The 16,181-nt window shown below is 33.1% G+C and overlaps 2 protein-coding genes across 2 annotated transcripts; one reads left to right on the forward strand and one right to left on the reverse strand.

The window, feature by feature from the left end:
• The first annotated feature begins 2,331 nt into the window (after positions 1-2,331).
• Positions 2,332-7,533, forward strand: LOC107854233 (eukaryotic peptide chain release factor subunit 1-3). The gene is made up of 4 exons (XM_016699230.2): positions 2,332-2,474; positions 5,108-6,561; positions 6,726-6,914; positions 7,044-7,533. Exon 2 carries the CDS (start codon positions 5,125-5,127, stop codon positions 6,436-6,438), a length of 1,314 nt encoding a protein of 437 aa, XP_016554716.1. The 5' UTR covers positions 2,332-2,474; positions 5,108-5,124; the 3' UTR covers positions 6,439-6,561; positions 6,726-6,914; positions 7,044-7,533.
• Positions 7,534-8,333: 800 nt separating this feature from the next.
• LOC107854232 (cytochrome P450 CYP72A219) lies at positions 8,334-14,568 on the reverse strand. Its single transcript, XM_016699229.2, has 5 exons — positions 14,219-14,568; positions 12,586-12,803; positions 11,370-11,611; positions 9,863-10,250; positions 8,334-9,067 (listed from the first exon to the last, which is right to left on the reverse strand). The coding sequence occupies exons 1-5, from the start codon at positions 14,496-14,498 to the stop codon at positions 8,642-8,644; spliced, it is 1,554 nt and encodes a 517-aa protein (XP_016554715.1). The 5' UTR covers positions 14,499-14,568; the 3' UTR covers positions 8,334-8,641.
• Between the last annotated feature and the right edge of the window lie 1,613 nt (positions 14,569-16,181).

Raw genomic sequence — 16,181 nt, forward strand, 5'->3', positions numbered from 1 at the left:
CTAAATATTTGAATAATAATTTAATGATAATTATTATTCAAATATTTAGGATACAAAAAGAAAAATAAGAAAGAATCACATAACTAAAAGGAATTAAATGTAATATGACAATTTTTTAATTAGGAATCCTACACAAATTTTTAGGAAAAAAATTATCCTTGAAAAGGAAAAAAAGAAAATTAAGAACCAAACGTTTTTTTTTTATAAGAATAACCAAACATTATATTTAAGAAAAAGACATAAAAGAAAAGGTATCAGTTTATTGATGAAAAAAATTAATTTATTAATGGAAAAATTTTAGGAACCAAAATATACTTTTTTAAAAAACATATGTATGGAAAGAAAAAAATATATTTTATTCACATAAGAATTCATAATATTTAACACTTTTAAATCAAACAGAATTTTACCTTATCTAAAAACAGAATGTCTACAATTCTATTTAAGTAGTTATTTGATCAAATTTTGCTAGAAAAATATCTTCTACTTCTATATTTTCTTCTTATTCTTAGTTTTGTTTTGATTTTGATTGATGATTAATTAATATTTTCTTCTTGAATTCTTTAACTTTTTCGATCCTTCTTCGTTATATGAAGTTCATTTTAAATTTTTTCTTATATGAAATTATTTTAATTGTAAATAAATCATGAGATTTAGCATATCATCATTATGTTTATTCATATATTTTGATGAATTTTTTTTTTTTTTTTTGGATACAGGCTCCTATTGTTACCATACATATAAAATATGATCAAACACTCTTTTCAAAGGTAATTTTAGTTTCTATTGTCAATTAAAATAATTTTCTCTAATAAATAACGCTTTGCAACTTACAAGCATGTTTTTTTATTCAAAATTGGGATATACCTCTTTTTATTATCTGTTTTTTTTTTTTTTTCATTTTTCTTTGTATATAAGCGAAAGTTAGAGTTTTTTCATGGATTTATTTATTTTAAAGTTAATTGATATTTTTTATATATTCTTTTATTGATTGACTCGAGATATACGTATAGAACACATTTCAAGCATTTAAAAATAAATATTTAATTATGACACTAATATTTAGAACTTATATGTACTAAATTTTTTATATTCATTATTTACGGAAAGTAAATATATATTTTTGATAAGTAATACTTTTTTAATATAAAAAGTAAATATATATAAACATGGCTAATCATAATTATCCCTTTTAAATATAGTTAGTTTCACTTATTTTTTTTCTTGGGCCATTTTATTTAAATAAAAGATAACATACAATGTTCAAACAAAAAAGCAACACGTCTTGAAAAGGAAAAGTAAACAAAAAGATAGAAAAGAATTGTGAGTTTATATTGGAATCCGTATTATTTTAGTATTGATAGATAATTTATGAAATAAAAATCTATCATATTTAGATAAATTTTTTTTTAAAGAAAATGTTTTGGGCTTCTAAATCAATTAAAATTTTATTTTATATATAAAAAAAATTCTACAATTTTATTTAAATATTGCTTTGATCAAACTTTAATAAAGAAAAGCAGCCACTTCTTCTACTATACGTTTTTTCTTATTTTGATTATGATTGAAATCGTATTTTTTCATTCGTATTCATCAGTGATAAGTTTAAAAATTGTATATAAATTATACGTAAACAACAATTGACAATGACTTATTTCCTTTTAATAATTTCTTGTGTTAATTGGATAAGACAAACTTGTTGCCGCTCAGTGAAGTAGCAGTAAAAATCAAATGTTTGTCTTACCTAAAAATTTAAATTTTTATTACGAGAATGATGATTCTCTTTTATGTTGCCACAAGTTTTACTCCTTTCTAAGATATTCCATCATCGGTTGATTTATAGTTCGGTATTATGCATTATTGATTCGTTTTATTAGTTTTTAGTTTCTAAACATATTAAATCGATAAACACCACTTGGTAGAAATATATTAGGTATGTTGTTATTGTACTAAATCTATAACCAAATCAATAAGATGTTTCTTATCAATGTGGGTCCTTAATGGTTAGATTTTTAAGTTAATCAAAAAAAAATGCTCATTTATATACATGATATGAAAATGCTCATATAATGATTTATATGGAAGTAATTTAATATTACGTTTATACAGTACAATTTTATACTATTTTAATTTCTTATCATAGCTTTATTAGTATTAATTAACAAGACACACGTGCAAAACACATACATTTGACTAGTCCCAATAAAGGATCGAACATCAATAAAATACAAACACCTTAGAACAAAAGTGCCAAGTGTCCGTTTTCTAATTAAAGTAAAAAAAAGGATAAAATAATTCAACAAAAAAGGCCAAAAAAAAAAAAGTAATTTAATATTATTGTGGGGCCCATTATAGAATAAGTATATATATATTGAAAAGCCCTCCAACTTCGCCAGAATTTTCCATAGACTGCCGTGTTCCTTTTTCACTTTGCATTCGGGAAATTGATTGTTTTTCGTCTCTCTTTCGTAAAGGTGTGTTCGCTAAATCCATTTTTTTCGACTTTTTTTGTTTGTTGAAAGTTGATTTTTTGTGATTTATTTGTTTTTTTTTTTTTTTTTTTGCTATTTTGATGTATGAATTGATCGATCGAGCTGGATTTTTTTGTTTGTTGAAAGTTGAATTTTTGTGATTTTTTTTTTTTTTTTTTTTTTTTTTTTTTTTTGTGTTATGTATTGATCGATCGATCTGGATTTTTTTTTTTGTTGTTGAAAGTTGAATTTTTGTGATTTATTTGTTTTTTTTTTTTGTGGTTATTTTGAGGTATGAATTGATTGATCGAACTGGATTTTTTTTTTTTGGTTGAAAGTTGAACTTTTGTGATTTTTTTTTGTTTTTTTGGGTTATTTCGAGGTATGAATTTTTTCGATCGATTGATCACATATTGATGAGTGATTTTTTTTTTTTTTTCTTAATAATTTTTGGTTATTTTGAGGTATGAATTAATCGATTGAGCTGTATTTTTGTAGAGAGCTGAAATTTGTGTTGAATTTTCACATATTGATGAGTGATTAGTGATTTATTATTATTTTTTTTAAAATAATTTTTGGTTATTTGGAGGTGTGAATTAATCAATAGAGCTAGATTTTTTGTTTTGATTTTACTGGATTTATTTTATGTCTGTGTGAAAGCTGAAATTTGTGTTGAATTTTCACATATTGATGAGTGATTTATTATTTATTTTTTTAAAATAATTTTTGGTTATTTGGAGGTGTGAATTAATCAATAGAGCTAGATTTTTTGTTTTGATTTTACTGGATTTTATTTTATGTTTGTGTGAAAGCTGAAATTTGTGTTAAATTTTCATAACATAGATGAGTAGTTTATTTATTATGTTACAGTTTTTGGTTATTGAGGTATGATCAAAGGCAAATCTAGGATTTCTATGGAACTGATGATTTTAACTAGATATTATTTTACAATCTACGCCAAAATTAATTCTTTTTGTTTGTAAGGTTAAATTTTGTGTTCCTTTTCGCATATTGATGAGTGATTGATTCTTTTTTTACCTTTTTTATTTATAATTGTTTGTTATTTGAGGTATGAATTGATCGACCTAGCAGTCTAACTAGGTAAAGTATCTCTGTATGGATTTATATTGTTATCTGTGGATTTTGTATTTCTTTTTTCTCTATTTCGTTTAGGTTATGTAACTGATGATTTGAATTAAGATGTTAATACATAATCTACTTTATGTGAGTTACTATAATAAGGTGCTTTGCTAAAATCGTTTTTGATTTTTTTGTTTGCAAGCTGATCTTTTTCAATTTTAATTTTTAGATATTTTGGGGTACGATCTAGGTGCAAGTATCTCTCCATCGATTTATATTGTTATCTATGTATTATGTGTCTTTTCCATTTTGTTTTGTTTTGGATTATGAAGCTGATGATTTAAACTAGATATTATTGCTACTTTACATGAGTTGCTTTGTTTGCTCATCTGAGGGTCTTTCGGAAACCTCTCTACCTTCGCGAAGGTAGGGATAAGGTTTGCGTATACTCTACCCTCTTCAGACCCCACTTGGGATCACACTAAGTTCGTTATTGTTGTAGTTACTTTAATAGGGTGTTCGCTGAACTCAACTCTTCGATCTTTTTTTGTGTGAAAATTGAAATTTTGTGTTCCCTTTTCTTATATTGTTGAGTGATTGATTCGTTTTCTTCTTCTTTTTTTATTATACTTTTATGGTTATTTGGGGGTATGCTCGTTGCTCAATCTAACTTGGTGAAGTATTTTTCTTTTCTTTTTGTTTGGTTTGGATTTTGAAACTGATGGTTTAAACTAGATATTAGTATTACATAATATACTTTCGGAGTTACTTTAATAAGGCGTGTTCTCTGAACTCCTTTTTCGTTTTATGGTGGGGGGGGTTGAAACTTGAAAATTTAGTTTCCTTTTCACATACTGATGAGTGATTTATTCATTTGCTATTTATTGCGTGTTTGTATTTCTTTTTTTCTTTTTGTTGTAGTTTGTCGTTAGCTGGTTATTTGAGGTATGATCGATCTAACTACGTGAAGTATCTGCATCTGTTTACATTGTTATCTATGGATGCCATGCCTTTGTTTTTTTGGGGGGGGTCTGGTTTTAGATGTGAAACTGATGTTTTGAACTAGATATTATCGTATAATCTATTTTCGGCGAGTTACTTCTATTGAAAAATTCCTGGATTTTCTTTGAGAAAGCAAATCTTAAACATTATAGCTGAACACTCGGTATGATTGATGAAATTTGTTATGTATATTTGTCCCTGTGGATGATTTATTAGCCACTGTAACTCTAGGACAAGTTAAGATAGTGAACTAGCGAAGACTATCAATGAGAGAAGATGTTTAATTGTGGAAGTACAAAATTGAGTATTTTACGAAAGCCGGTTGTGGAACTGGGGAAAATTGGATGTTTTGCGAAGCTTATGGTAGTTCCTATACTAACTTCTAAATGGATACTGTAACTGTACCTAAAAATTTTGGGTTGGAAAAATAATAAACTCAATAGTTGTCGGTTGATTAGTTTATTTGATGGATTGGGCATTTTTTCGTCACTTGGTGTTAGGTCTATTTTATTCTTTGTTTGCATACTAATAATCTAAGCATCTTTGAACTACAGACCGTCGATATTCAATAATGGCTGACAGTCATGATAACGATAAGAATATCGAGATCTGGAAGATCAAGAAACTTATAAAGGCACTTGAAGCTGCTCGAGGCAATGGTACCAGCATGATTTCTCTAATCATGCCTCCACGGGATCAAGTATCTAGGGTCACTAAGATGCTTGGAGATGAGTTCGGAACTGCATCGAACATCAAAAGTAGAGTGAATCGTCAATCTGTGCTTGGTGCAATCACATCTGCTCAACAGAGGCTTAAACTCTACAACAAGGTTCCTCCAAACGGGCTTGTGCTTTATACCGGAACAATCATCACTGAGGATGGAAAAGAGAAGAAGGTTACAATTGATTTTGAGCCCTTCAGGCCCATTAATGCATCTCTATATCTTTGTGATAACAAATTCCACACAGAAGCCCTAAATGAACTTTTGGAATCTGATGACAAGTTCGGGTTTATTGTGATGGATGGGAATGGAACACTTTTTGGGACATTGAGTGGCAATACCAGGGAGGTCCTTCACAAGTTTAGTGTTGATTTGCCCAAAAAACATGGAAGGGGAGGACAGTCTGCTCTGCGTTTTGCTCGTCTTCGGATGGAGAAACGTCACAACTATGTGAGAAAAACAGCGGAGCTTGCAACCCAGTTTTACATTAATCCTGCTACTAGCCAGCCCAATGTTTCAGGCCTGATACTAGCTGGATCAGCTGACTTTAAGACAGAACTTAGCCAGTCTGACATGTTTGATCCTCGTCTTCAGGCAAAGATTTTAAATGTGGTCGATGTTTCTTACGGAGGGGAGAATGGTTTCAACCAAGCAATTGAGCTTTCCGCTGAGATATTGGCTAATGTGAAATTTATACAAGAGAAGAAATTGATAGGCAAGTATTTTGAGGAGATCAGTCAGGACACCGGGAAGTATGTTTTTGGGGTTGATGATACTTTGAAAGTTCTAGAAATGGGTGCTATTGAGACCCTTATTGTGTGGGAAAACCTGGACATTAATAGGTACGTATTGAAAAATACCACAACTGGGGAAACAATCATCAAGCACTTGAACAAGGAGCAAGACACTGTCCAAAGTAACTTCCGTGATCCTGAAACAAATGCTGAATTAGAGATTCAGGAAAAATTGCCACTACTTGAGTGGTTTGCGAATGAGTACAGGAGATTTGGTTGTAGTCTGGAGTTCGTTACCAACAAATCACAAGAAGGGTCTCAGTTTTGCCGTGGTTTTGGTGGCATCGGAGGAATTCTCCGTTACCAGCTTGATGTTCGAGCTTTTGATGACCTTTCTGATGATGGTGAAGTTTACGAAGACTCTGAATAGCAATTAAGTAACCTCACAAATACCAGTGCAGGAGTGGAGCAGGAAGCCTGCACTGGTGCGCAAGGGCTCTCGTGTGGCCCAGCTGCTCATGTGCTTAGCGAAAAATTACAGGGAGCTTGTCAGGTCAGTGGGTAGAGAAGTCTAGTTCTTGAATATGAAACTTAGCAGTAAAGGCAAACTTTGATGATCTAGCCACCCATCGTCTTTATGTGCAAAATATCTGTATGATCAGAAATATTTTCCTTATTTTCATTTCTAATATGCTTTACTTTTTCCTGGTTTACCAGATGGATAACATGAATAAAGAAATGGAGTTGCGAGTAACTTCTCTGCGTTTTCCTGAGCAATATGAAGGTGGTTTTCGTCTCACAATTGCCGGTGAAGGAATGGAGCAGCGATCCGGCACTGGTTTGGTAGATCTTGCGCCTGATTCGGTTCTTCGTGTGCTTAGTGACGAATCACTGGGAACTCATCAGGTTAGTGGTTATCCTTAAGCGTGCAGTTGTGATCAGCTTAGCAGTAGATATCTTCTTTTGCATGCAGTGTCTCTCGAAGATTGGGCATTTGCATCATTCTATCCGTTTATTTTTTCCCTGGTTTACTAGGTGGATGTCATGCATGGAGAGATGAAGTATCCAGTAATTTCTACGAGCTCGTTTAAGCTATATGAAGGTCGTTTATATCTCATACATGCCGGTTCAGGAGTCAAGCAGGAAGCTCGCATTGGTCTTGCGTCTGATTTGGCAACTCGTGCTTAGCGACAAATCACTGTGAACTGCTCATCAGGTCAGTGGGCAGAGACATAGTCTTGTCCTTTGATCGATGCAACTTATCGTATTCTGCATGCAATGCCTCGAAGATTGCAAATATATGCATCATTTCCAAGTAATGGCCTATTACCTACGAAGTTTAGTACCTTTTAAGTACTATTAGTATCGTATTATCTAGGAAATAAAATACAGTATGTTTTGCTGAAGTCAGTAACTATGTAATGGCGATGACTAGATCATGTTTCGAGATTTTTATGACTGGTATGTCATGTGATAGACCTATTTACATACTATGAATGGATACTACTATGATATTACCGACGAAGCTGGGAGTTTTGAAGTAATCTGTAGTATGATCTTTGTTGCACTCCGGTAGTTTCTAATCTCCGCGACTATCTCATGTTGTGAGGAATTGTGCAGTTGCCGTGGTCTGATTGATACAAGTACTATATTGATGCCAGTGTGAGTGTGACTGTTCTAGTTAGCATTATGATTTCTCCTCCTCTAATGGACTGTTTTTGATCCTGTGGCTCATGAATAGTCAATAGTTTCTGTACAAAAAGCATGGAACAACCTGCAGCCCAAAACATAATAGTCACTCCGAATCTATGAATTTCGCCAAGGGTATTCATGATTTGATATTACGTATCAACATGAGTTGTGATGTAGTGGTGAGACTGTTCCACCCTTTAACCAGAGGTCTCGGGTTTGAGACCTGAGTATGAGTATGGAATCCTGTTGGAAGCGTTTCCCTTAGAATGGGCCTTGTTACGCGCGATCCGGATTAGTGGGGCTCCAATATGGGCACCGGGCACCGGACACCGGACACCGGGCGGGAAACCAAAAAATGATTTGATATTACGTACAAAGTGATATTTGAAATAGATATGTAGTATAATTTTCTAGCAAAGCATGTTCAACTGATCATTCTTAAGCCTATGCGGCTGTACAGCTGAATCTATATCCACCCTACAATTTGCGTGTTGAAGGAGAAGCATCCTTCAACGCGTAAACTTCCCAGAGGGCTGCTCATTCTAGTACTACTTCCGTTGAAACACGCTTAACTTCAGAGTTCATGTCCTATAACTTAGAAGTTGAATAGTGATAAGTGACATGAGAAACATGTGCAAAATGAAACATACAAGATTGTACAATAATAAACCATACTGTTACAAACTATAGTAGATATATCAAATACATACTATATACTTACGTCTCAATCCCAAACAAACTGAGATCATCTAAAGGAGAAATACAACACGAGGACTTCCCAGTGGGTTCCACCATCCTAGTACCATTATACCTCAATCACAAACAAGTTGGAGACAACTAAAGGGGATGTAACACGAGGACTTCTCAGGGAGTCACCCGTTTTAATACTTCTCAAGTTGGTCAAGCATGTTTAACTTCCGAGTTCTGATGTGACTCCGGTCCTACAACTTATGCAAAATCAAAGGAGCACCATGTTGAGGTTGAAGAGTGAGAAAAGTATGAGGAGCATGTGCATAAGATGGAGATAACTCAAAAGCATAATGTTGTAGCATCATTGCAAGTGCCATTTTTGCTTCTAACATAGCAAAATTTTGTCCAATACATATTCTTGGTCCCCAACTAAATGGAAAATATGCAAATTTACCCTTTGTTGCTTTATTAACACCTTCACTAAACCTTTCTGGATTGAATTCTTTTGCATCATCACCCCATATTTCAATGTCATGTTGCAAATAAATTGCTGGTAACATTAGGAACATTCCAGCAGGCAATGACAAGTTCCCTAATTTGGTTTCTTTTGTTACTCTTCTACCAATCATAATTGCTGGTGGATATAACCTTAGAACCTCATTGAATATCATTGTTACCTGTTGAAAAAAAATTAGTGAAAAATATTAATAATATGTCAGCGTGTTTGGTACGACGAAAGTCATTCACAAGAACCATTATTAATAAGGGGCAATGTAGGCATCCTATACTGGTACAAGCATTAGTGGTTGATGACACGGCTCGAACTTGTGACCTATAGGTCACATGGAGACAAGACAACTTTACAGCTGCTAGAAGTTAAAAAGAAAATTCGAAGCAATTAATATAAAGTTGAACTCTAAGATACAATAACCTAGTGTAGTTTCATGAAGTGGGGTCGGGAGAAAGTTGAACTCGCGAACGGGCCGTTTTCGGGTCAAATCGGTGGGTGTTAGCCCACGGTTGTGTGGATGGGCTCGGGGTCCAGGCAATTCATGAAGTGGGGTCGGGAGAAAGTTGAACTCACGAACAGACCGTTTTCGGGCAAAAGTGGTGGGTGTTAGCCCACGGTTGTCTGGGTGGGATCAAGGCCCGGGCATGTTTTGGACTGAAAATCAGCGGCTCCCAGGCGGGCTGTGTAGCGAGTGAGGGTGTCCCGGTGGGATCAGCGGGGCTGTTTGGGTGGTCAAACAAGCGAAACGGCGCGAACGAATCGTTTTTGGGCCAAATCGAAAATGACTTCTGCCCAAAAGTCATTTTCTTTCTTTTGAAAAAAGAAATTGTCTTATAAGGTAAATGACTTTCGGCATACCAAACACCAAAAAATGACCCCACGAAGATCATTTTCGCGAAAAATGACTTCTATCGTATCAAACACAACATAAATTTTGAAAAAAACATAAATGTATACTTACAACTTTCAATTGATTCAACAAGTCATAGTTAGGTTTGTCACTCCCAAATACTTGATGCACCTCTTGTCTTGCTCTTTCTTGCCAATCCAAATGTTTGCTCAACAAAATCAAAGTCCAAACAAGTAATACTGAAGTAGTTTCTTGACCAGCAAAATAAAACAATTTGCATTCTTCAATCACTTCATCAATTGTCATACCAAAATTCTTGTTTTCATGATGAATTTTTATTTCTTTGAAATTTGATTCCAATAGTATACCCAATAAATCATCTTTTGTAGCTTCACCTTCTTTCATTTCCCTTATTCTTTTGTTGATAATTCCCAACACTAATGATCTTACTTCATTTGCTATTTGCTTCATCCTCTTGTTCCTTTTTGTTGGCACAAACCTATTGTTCCATACATAGGTATACATCAAAAACAAGAGTTAACAGCAGTGGCAGAACCAGGATTTTTACTAAACGGGTTCGAAATATGATGAAATAAAGACACAGAAGAAGTCGAGGGGATTCAACATCTACTATATATACATAAAAGAAAATTTAACTTTGTATATAAAATGTAATCTTTTAACTAATTTATTATAAGAATTAATCGGATTGAGGATATGAAGGGGAGCCTTGGAGTAACTGGTAAAGTTGCTGTCATGTAACCAGGAGGTCACGGGTTCAAGCCTTGGAAACAACCTCTGACAGAAATGCAAGGTAAGACTGCGTACGATACACCCTTGTGGTGGGGCCCTTCCCCAGACACCGCGCATAGCGGTAGCTTTAGTGCACCGGACTGCCCTTTAATCGGATTGAGGATATGGCATCAGTCTGTGAGATTGGGGTCACAATTTGTATCGGTTGAACAAATTGTTAGAATTCCTAAAGTAGTACAGTACTCTCGCAGGGTCGTATATTCTTCGTGTTGATCAACGATGATTACAATATCGGATACCCCTGCCATATATTTAGTCCTGCCCAGATATGTTTGCAAGCGAGATAATTGTCTTTTCAACATAGCTGCTGAAATAAAAGAATTCCGAATCCGCTTTGTCGGCGAACAAAGAAGCTATAAGTAATGCAACTATGAATCTCATGGAAAGTTCGATCCTGGCTCAGGATGAACATTAGCGGCATGCTTAACACATGCAAGTCAGGCGGGAAACACAAGAAACGGTATTTCCAGTGGCGAATGGGTGAGTAACGCGTAAGAACCTGCCCGCCCTTGGGAGGGAAATAACAGCTGGAAACCCTTTGCCCCTACCTAGCTCCGCCCCTTGTTAGTAGTGTAACCATAACATATTTTGAATTATCTTCTATTTTGAAAAATATATGTTGTCAAAAAGATTTACATAGTGAATTTTTTTATTTCTTCATTAATATTTTCTGAGCAATTCACGCATAGTTTAACGTGTCCAAAAATAATAGCTTTTATGGCTTTACTATTAAGTCGTTTAAAGTTCAGTTACTTTAATACGACAGAAAATATATCGGCGTATATAATTTGTACGTAGATCTTACCTCCACCCGGGAATGTAAATCCACCTAGCTGCATGTAAAATTAAATCAGCTAGTTCTTTTTGAAGCTCAAATATTTGTCTTCCTTCTTCATAGTTACTACCAAATGCTGTTCTTGAAATTGCATCACTAGTTAAAGTTTGCAAAAATGGCAACACATCTATCTCTGATCCCTCTGATGAAACTATATTTTCCCATTTGCTGAGCATGTCACAGCAACTCATGTAGAATGCTGGTAACATGTGCTGTATACACACAAAAAAAGAAAAAAAATAATTAATCATACAAAGACCGTGGCGGAGTTGTAAGTATTCCTCAATAAATTGGTTTTTGATATGGATTCTTCGTTACTGCATTTGTTTTGCATACTTGATTTTTGAAATTACCTTTACTTGAGCCAAGGGTTTATTTGAAACAACCTCTTCCTTTGTAAGGTATAGGGGGGGTGGGGGTGGGGGGGGGGAAAGGTTGAGTACACACCACCTTCCTTAGACTCACGGGTACGTTGTTGACTTTAAGAACAAGTGGATCAAAGATTTTTAGTTTATGAGTTGTGAATTATAGTCGTACATGTCAAATGAATTTATCGACACAAATACAAGGTCTGACTCGGACTAATGAGTTCTGCCAAACCTATAACGATAATATTAGCTCCGGAAATGAATCCAAGCCCTTGGGACACCGTCACCTTTTGTAGGAAGTGTTTTACCTCAAAAGTGAGACCTTAGGATGTGTCTAGTGGTCGTGGCGGGGTTGTAAGTATCCCTCCATCCTTAGTTAAAGAAAAAATTAATTAATCATAGTTATTATTTGTTGTTGCTACATGTTCTCTTCTTATTTGTTTTCAACCTGTTCTTTTCGCTACTGTATTTGTTTTACATATATCTTTTACTTGAGCCCGACAGTCTATCGAAAATAGCCTCTCTACCTTCACAAGGTAGGGGTAAGGCTGAGTTTTGCCGAACCTATAACTATAATATTGTCTCTGACCCATGAATCCAACCACTTGAGACACGGTCGCCTTTGGTAGGAAGTGTTTTACCCTCTAAAGTGAGACTTTTTGGCACAAATCAAAATTAGTCTAGCCACAAAGCAGATACCGGAAATAATCAAGATTCTAAAGTAAGACTTTTCGACACAAATCTAAATTAGTTTAACCACAATGCAGATACCGGACATCGTGTGAAAAAAATATACATATTCTAAATTTTAGAAGTACCTTCAACTTGTCAAGGTGAAATGCAGGGTTGATAATTCTTCTATGCTTAGCCCATTTATCTGTTTCATAACTTGCAAGTCCTTGTGCTAGCAACTTAGTGATTGCATTGCCTTCAATCTTTTGGTAAATGTAACTTTTTGATAAAATTTCCCTTACATATTCAGGCTCTGTAATTAACATTGCTGGTTTTGGTCCCAACCACATATAACAATTATTACCTAAACATGCAATGAGACAATGAGAAAGATATTTAGATTAGAAAAGACACAAATTTCACACTAACAAAGTTTATCCTAGAGTTAATGGTCGAAAACACATCTAAGGTACGTTGGCTTCTTGAGTTTCAATCGTGAACTATCAGATGTGCAAGTTTCGTTTTTTTTGAGTTTCAAACATGAACTATCAGATGTGCAAGTTTCGTTTTTTTTGAATTTCAAACATGAACTATCAGATGTGCAAGTTTCGTATTTTTGAATTTCAAACATGAACTATCAGATGTGCAAGTTTCGTATTTTTGAATTTCAAACATGAGCTATCTTTTGTTTTTTTGAATTTCAAACATGAACTATCTGATGTGCAAGTTTCGTTTTTTTGAGTTTCAAACATGAACTATCAGATGTGCAAGTTTCGTTTGTTTGAGTTTTAAACATAAACTATCAGATGTGCAAGTTTCGTTTTTTTGAGTTTCAAACATGAACTATCACATGTGCATGTTTCATTTTTTTGAGTTTCAAACATGAACTATCAGATGTGCAAGTTTCGTTTGTTTGAGTTTTAAACATGAACTATCAGATGTGCAAGTTTCGTTTTTTTTTTTTGAGTTTCGAACATGAACTATATCACATGTGCAAGTTTCATTTTTTTTGAGTTTCACACATGAACTATTAGATGCGCAAGTTTCATTTTTTTGAGTTTCAAACATGAACTATCAGATGTGTAAGTTTCCTATCTGAACTATCATCAATTATTCATCAAAACAAATGTCAACTATCAATTACTCCCTCCCATTTTATGTCACAGCGTATAACTTGGCATGGTATTTAAGAAAAAAAGGATTTTTTTTTTTAAACTTGCGGTCTAAAACGACCGTTAGATATTTGTTTGGTTGTAAACCATTTCATTAAGGATTAAAACAGGGCAATTCAATACACTAAAGCTCTTACTATACACGGGGTTCGGGGAAGGCTCCCCACCACTATGGGTGTATTGTACGTAGTCTTACCTTTCATTTCTGCCCGAGGTTATTTCCAAGGCTTAAACTCGTGACCTCCAGATCACATGACAACGACTTTACCAGTTACTCCAAGGCTCCCCTTCATTTTCGTTAAGGATAAAACGAAAATTTTAAAGCTAAATTATTTTTAATTATAGTAAGGTGACATTTTTAATGAACATACTAAAAAGAAAATGATGTCACATAAAATGTTACGGAAGGAGTACTATTTATTTTTCTATCCGGACGGTGGTGATATTTCAGGTAGAAAAAAGTACATAAAATGACAATTGAGATGTGTTTTGAAAAATAGTTGGTATAGTAAATGTACTAAACTCATAATAGTTCAAATATGAAACTCGAAAAGTAAAAACTATATCATATAAATTAAAAAATGAGATAGTGTAATAAATTACATACCATATTGCATCATTAACTTGGTGGAGTGAGGCAAAACTCTAGAAACATAGTCATTAGTAAAGTTAATTGTTTTTTTTTTTGCTTCTTCAACCATTGTATTAATCTCCTTCATATCTCCATGTAAAAACTTGTAACGATTTCCTTTTAAACCTTCCAATTTGAGTCTTTTTTCCAATTTTTTGGGATTAATCCACACCCAATTCAAGAATTTCCATAACCATCTCAAGATAATTATCATAATCACAAATGATATTGCAATTTTCATATTTATTTGCAACATTTTTTTTTCAAAAAAAAATAATATTTGTAGTAGTGGAGTGGTGTTTTTTTTTTTTTTTAGTGTCTTTCTACTCTTTAACAAGTAATCCTATATATAGTAGTTTTAAAGATGAAAGGGTCAAAGTTGTCCTTATCAACTAAGGGTGTTTTTGGTAATGATGGAGAATACAAAAAAAATATTTTTCAAAAAAAAAGTCATTTCTTTTTTTTTTTCATTATAAAGTAACATGAATTAGTGACAGACAATTTCTATTAGTAAATAAAAAATTATTGTTAATTCTATGTAATAAGATGTTGTCGATAAATTTGATGATATTATTATCAATATTTAACAAATGTATTTCCATGAAATACTTAGTACTTTCCAATCAAACATTGAAAAAAATAGCAACAACAACAACAGCATATCCAACTTAGTTTCACTTGAAACTACGTTATTTTAAAAATATATATATATTTTTAAAAAATAGTACTCCATCATGCCAAACACACCCTTATGTCAAATCAATGCATTAAATATATTACAATGATATTGTGATCAATCAATGAATACACATGACAAGGAAAATAAGGATGAAGTTTCTTTTTCTTTTACTTAGCCAAGTTAGTCTTGTATTCTTTTTTGAAAAGTATAATTTTTCTTCTTTATTTACTATTCCATTGTTGACTAGAACAATTGACAAGTATCTTTTCTTACTTAGGTTTTAAATAAAGTAAAAAAATAAATAAAAATAGACAATGAAATATGGGGATGATGGACCGCTTCAGAATTTGAAGTTTATAGGTTTTTGTCCAAGGTAAATTGAGTTCATAGTTAAAATTTATAAATATTTAACTATATTGAATCTCATGAACGAACTATACGCTATTTGGAATCATTATCTTGATTAATTTGAATTCGCTTGACTCGAGATTTATTTATTAATTTATTTATTTTTTTGGAGGAACATCTTAGTTCTTAAGTCTCACAAGTAGTCAAAGTCTTAAAAGTGTATTTTAATCCAAAGAAAAATAATTAGAGTAAATTAAAGCTCTAGATTGCATACATCATCTTGGAAGTTAGTAAGTTAGATTAATATATGATCTTTTTAAATAATTTGGTCCATTTTTTTAATTTAATCTTCCCTTAACTATTAAGTTCTTCACAGTTATTCCTAATGTGGGATTTATTTATTCCAATTTGAATTTAATCAGATTTCAAATACAAATATCAAATATCAGATAGCAACCCCGACACCCCGACCCCACCCCCTAAAAAAAAGACTAAGAGAAATTGTATATCCAATATAGGTGACCTAGAGGGATGGCAAATTACTCAAAATTTGAATGTTATTGTCAATTATTAATTAAAAATATTTTAATATTAAGAAGATGACATCAAACACAATGACTAACCAATAGCCAAATGAACACTTGTTACACTTAGATTGTATAGCCAAACCTTTATTTTAAGAAATTTCATTTAGACACCTGAACTTTGCTCAAACGCTAGCGTTCCACCTCAAATTGACTAGTCGACAAGATGATAAAAGATATTAGTAAGAGCCTAAGAGGACCACTCTCACTATGTGCGGTATTTAGAAAAGGACCAAACAACAAAGGCGTCCACAACTCAAATCTATTATCTCTTGATCACATACGAGTAACTTTACCAGTCACGTAAAGGCTCCTTCCCTTCATGTTA

This window comes from Capsicum annuum, chromosome 7 (genome assembly GCF_002878395.1).
Source record: "Capsicum annuum cultivar UCD-10X-F1 chromosome 7, UCD10Xv1.1, whole genome shotgun sequence".
Lineage (NCBI taxonomy): Eukaryota > Viridiplantae > Streptophyta > Magnoliopsida > Solanales > Solanaceae > Capsicum > Capsicum annuum.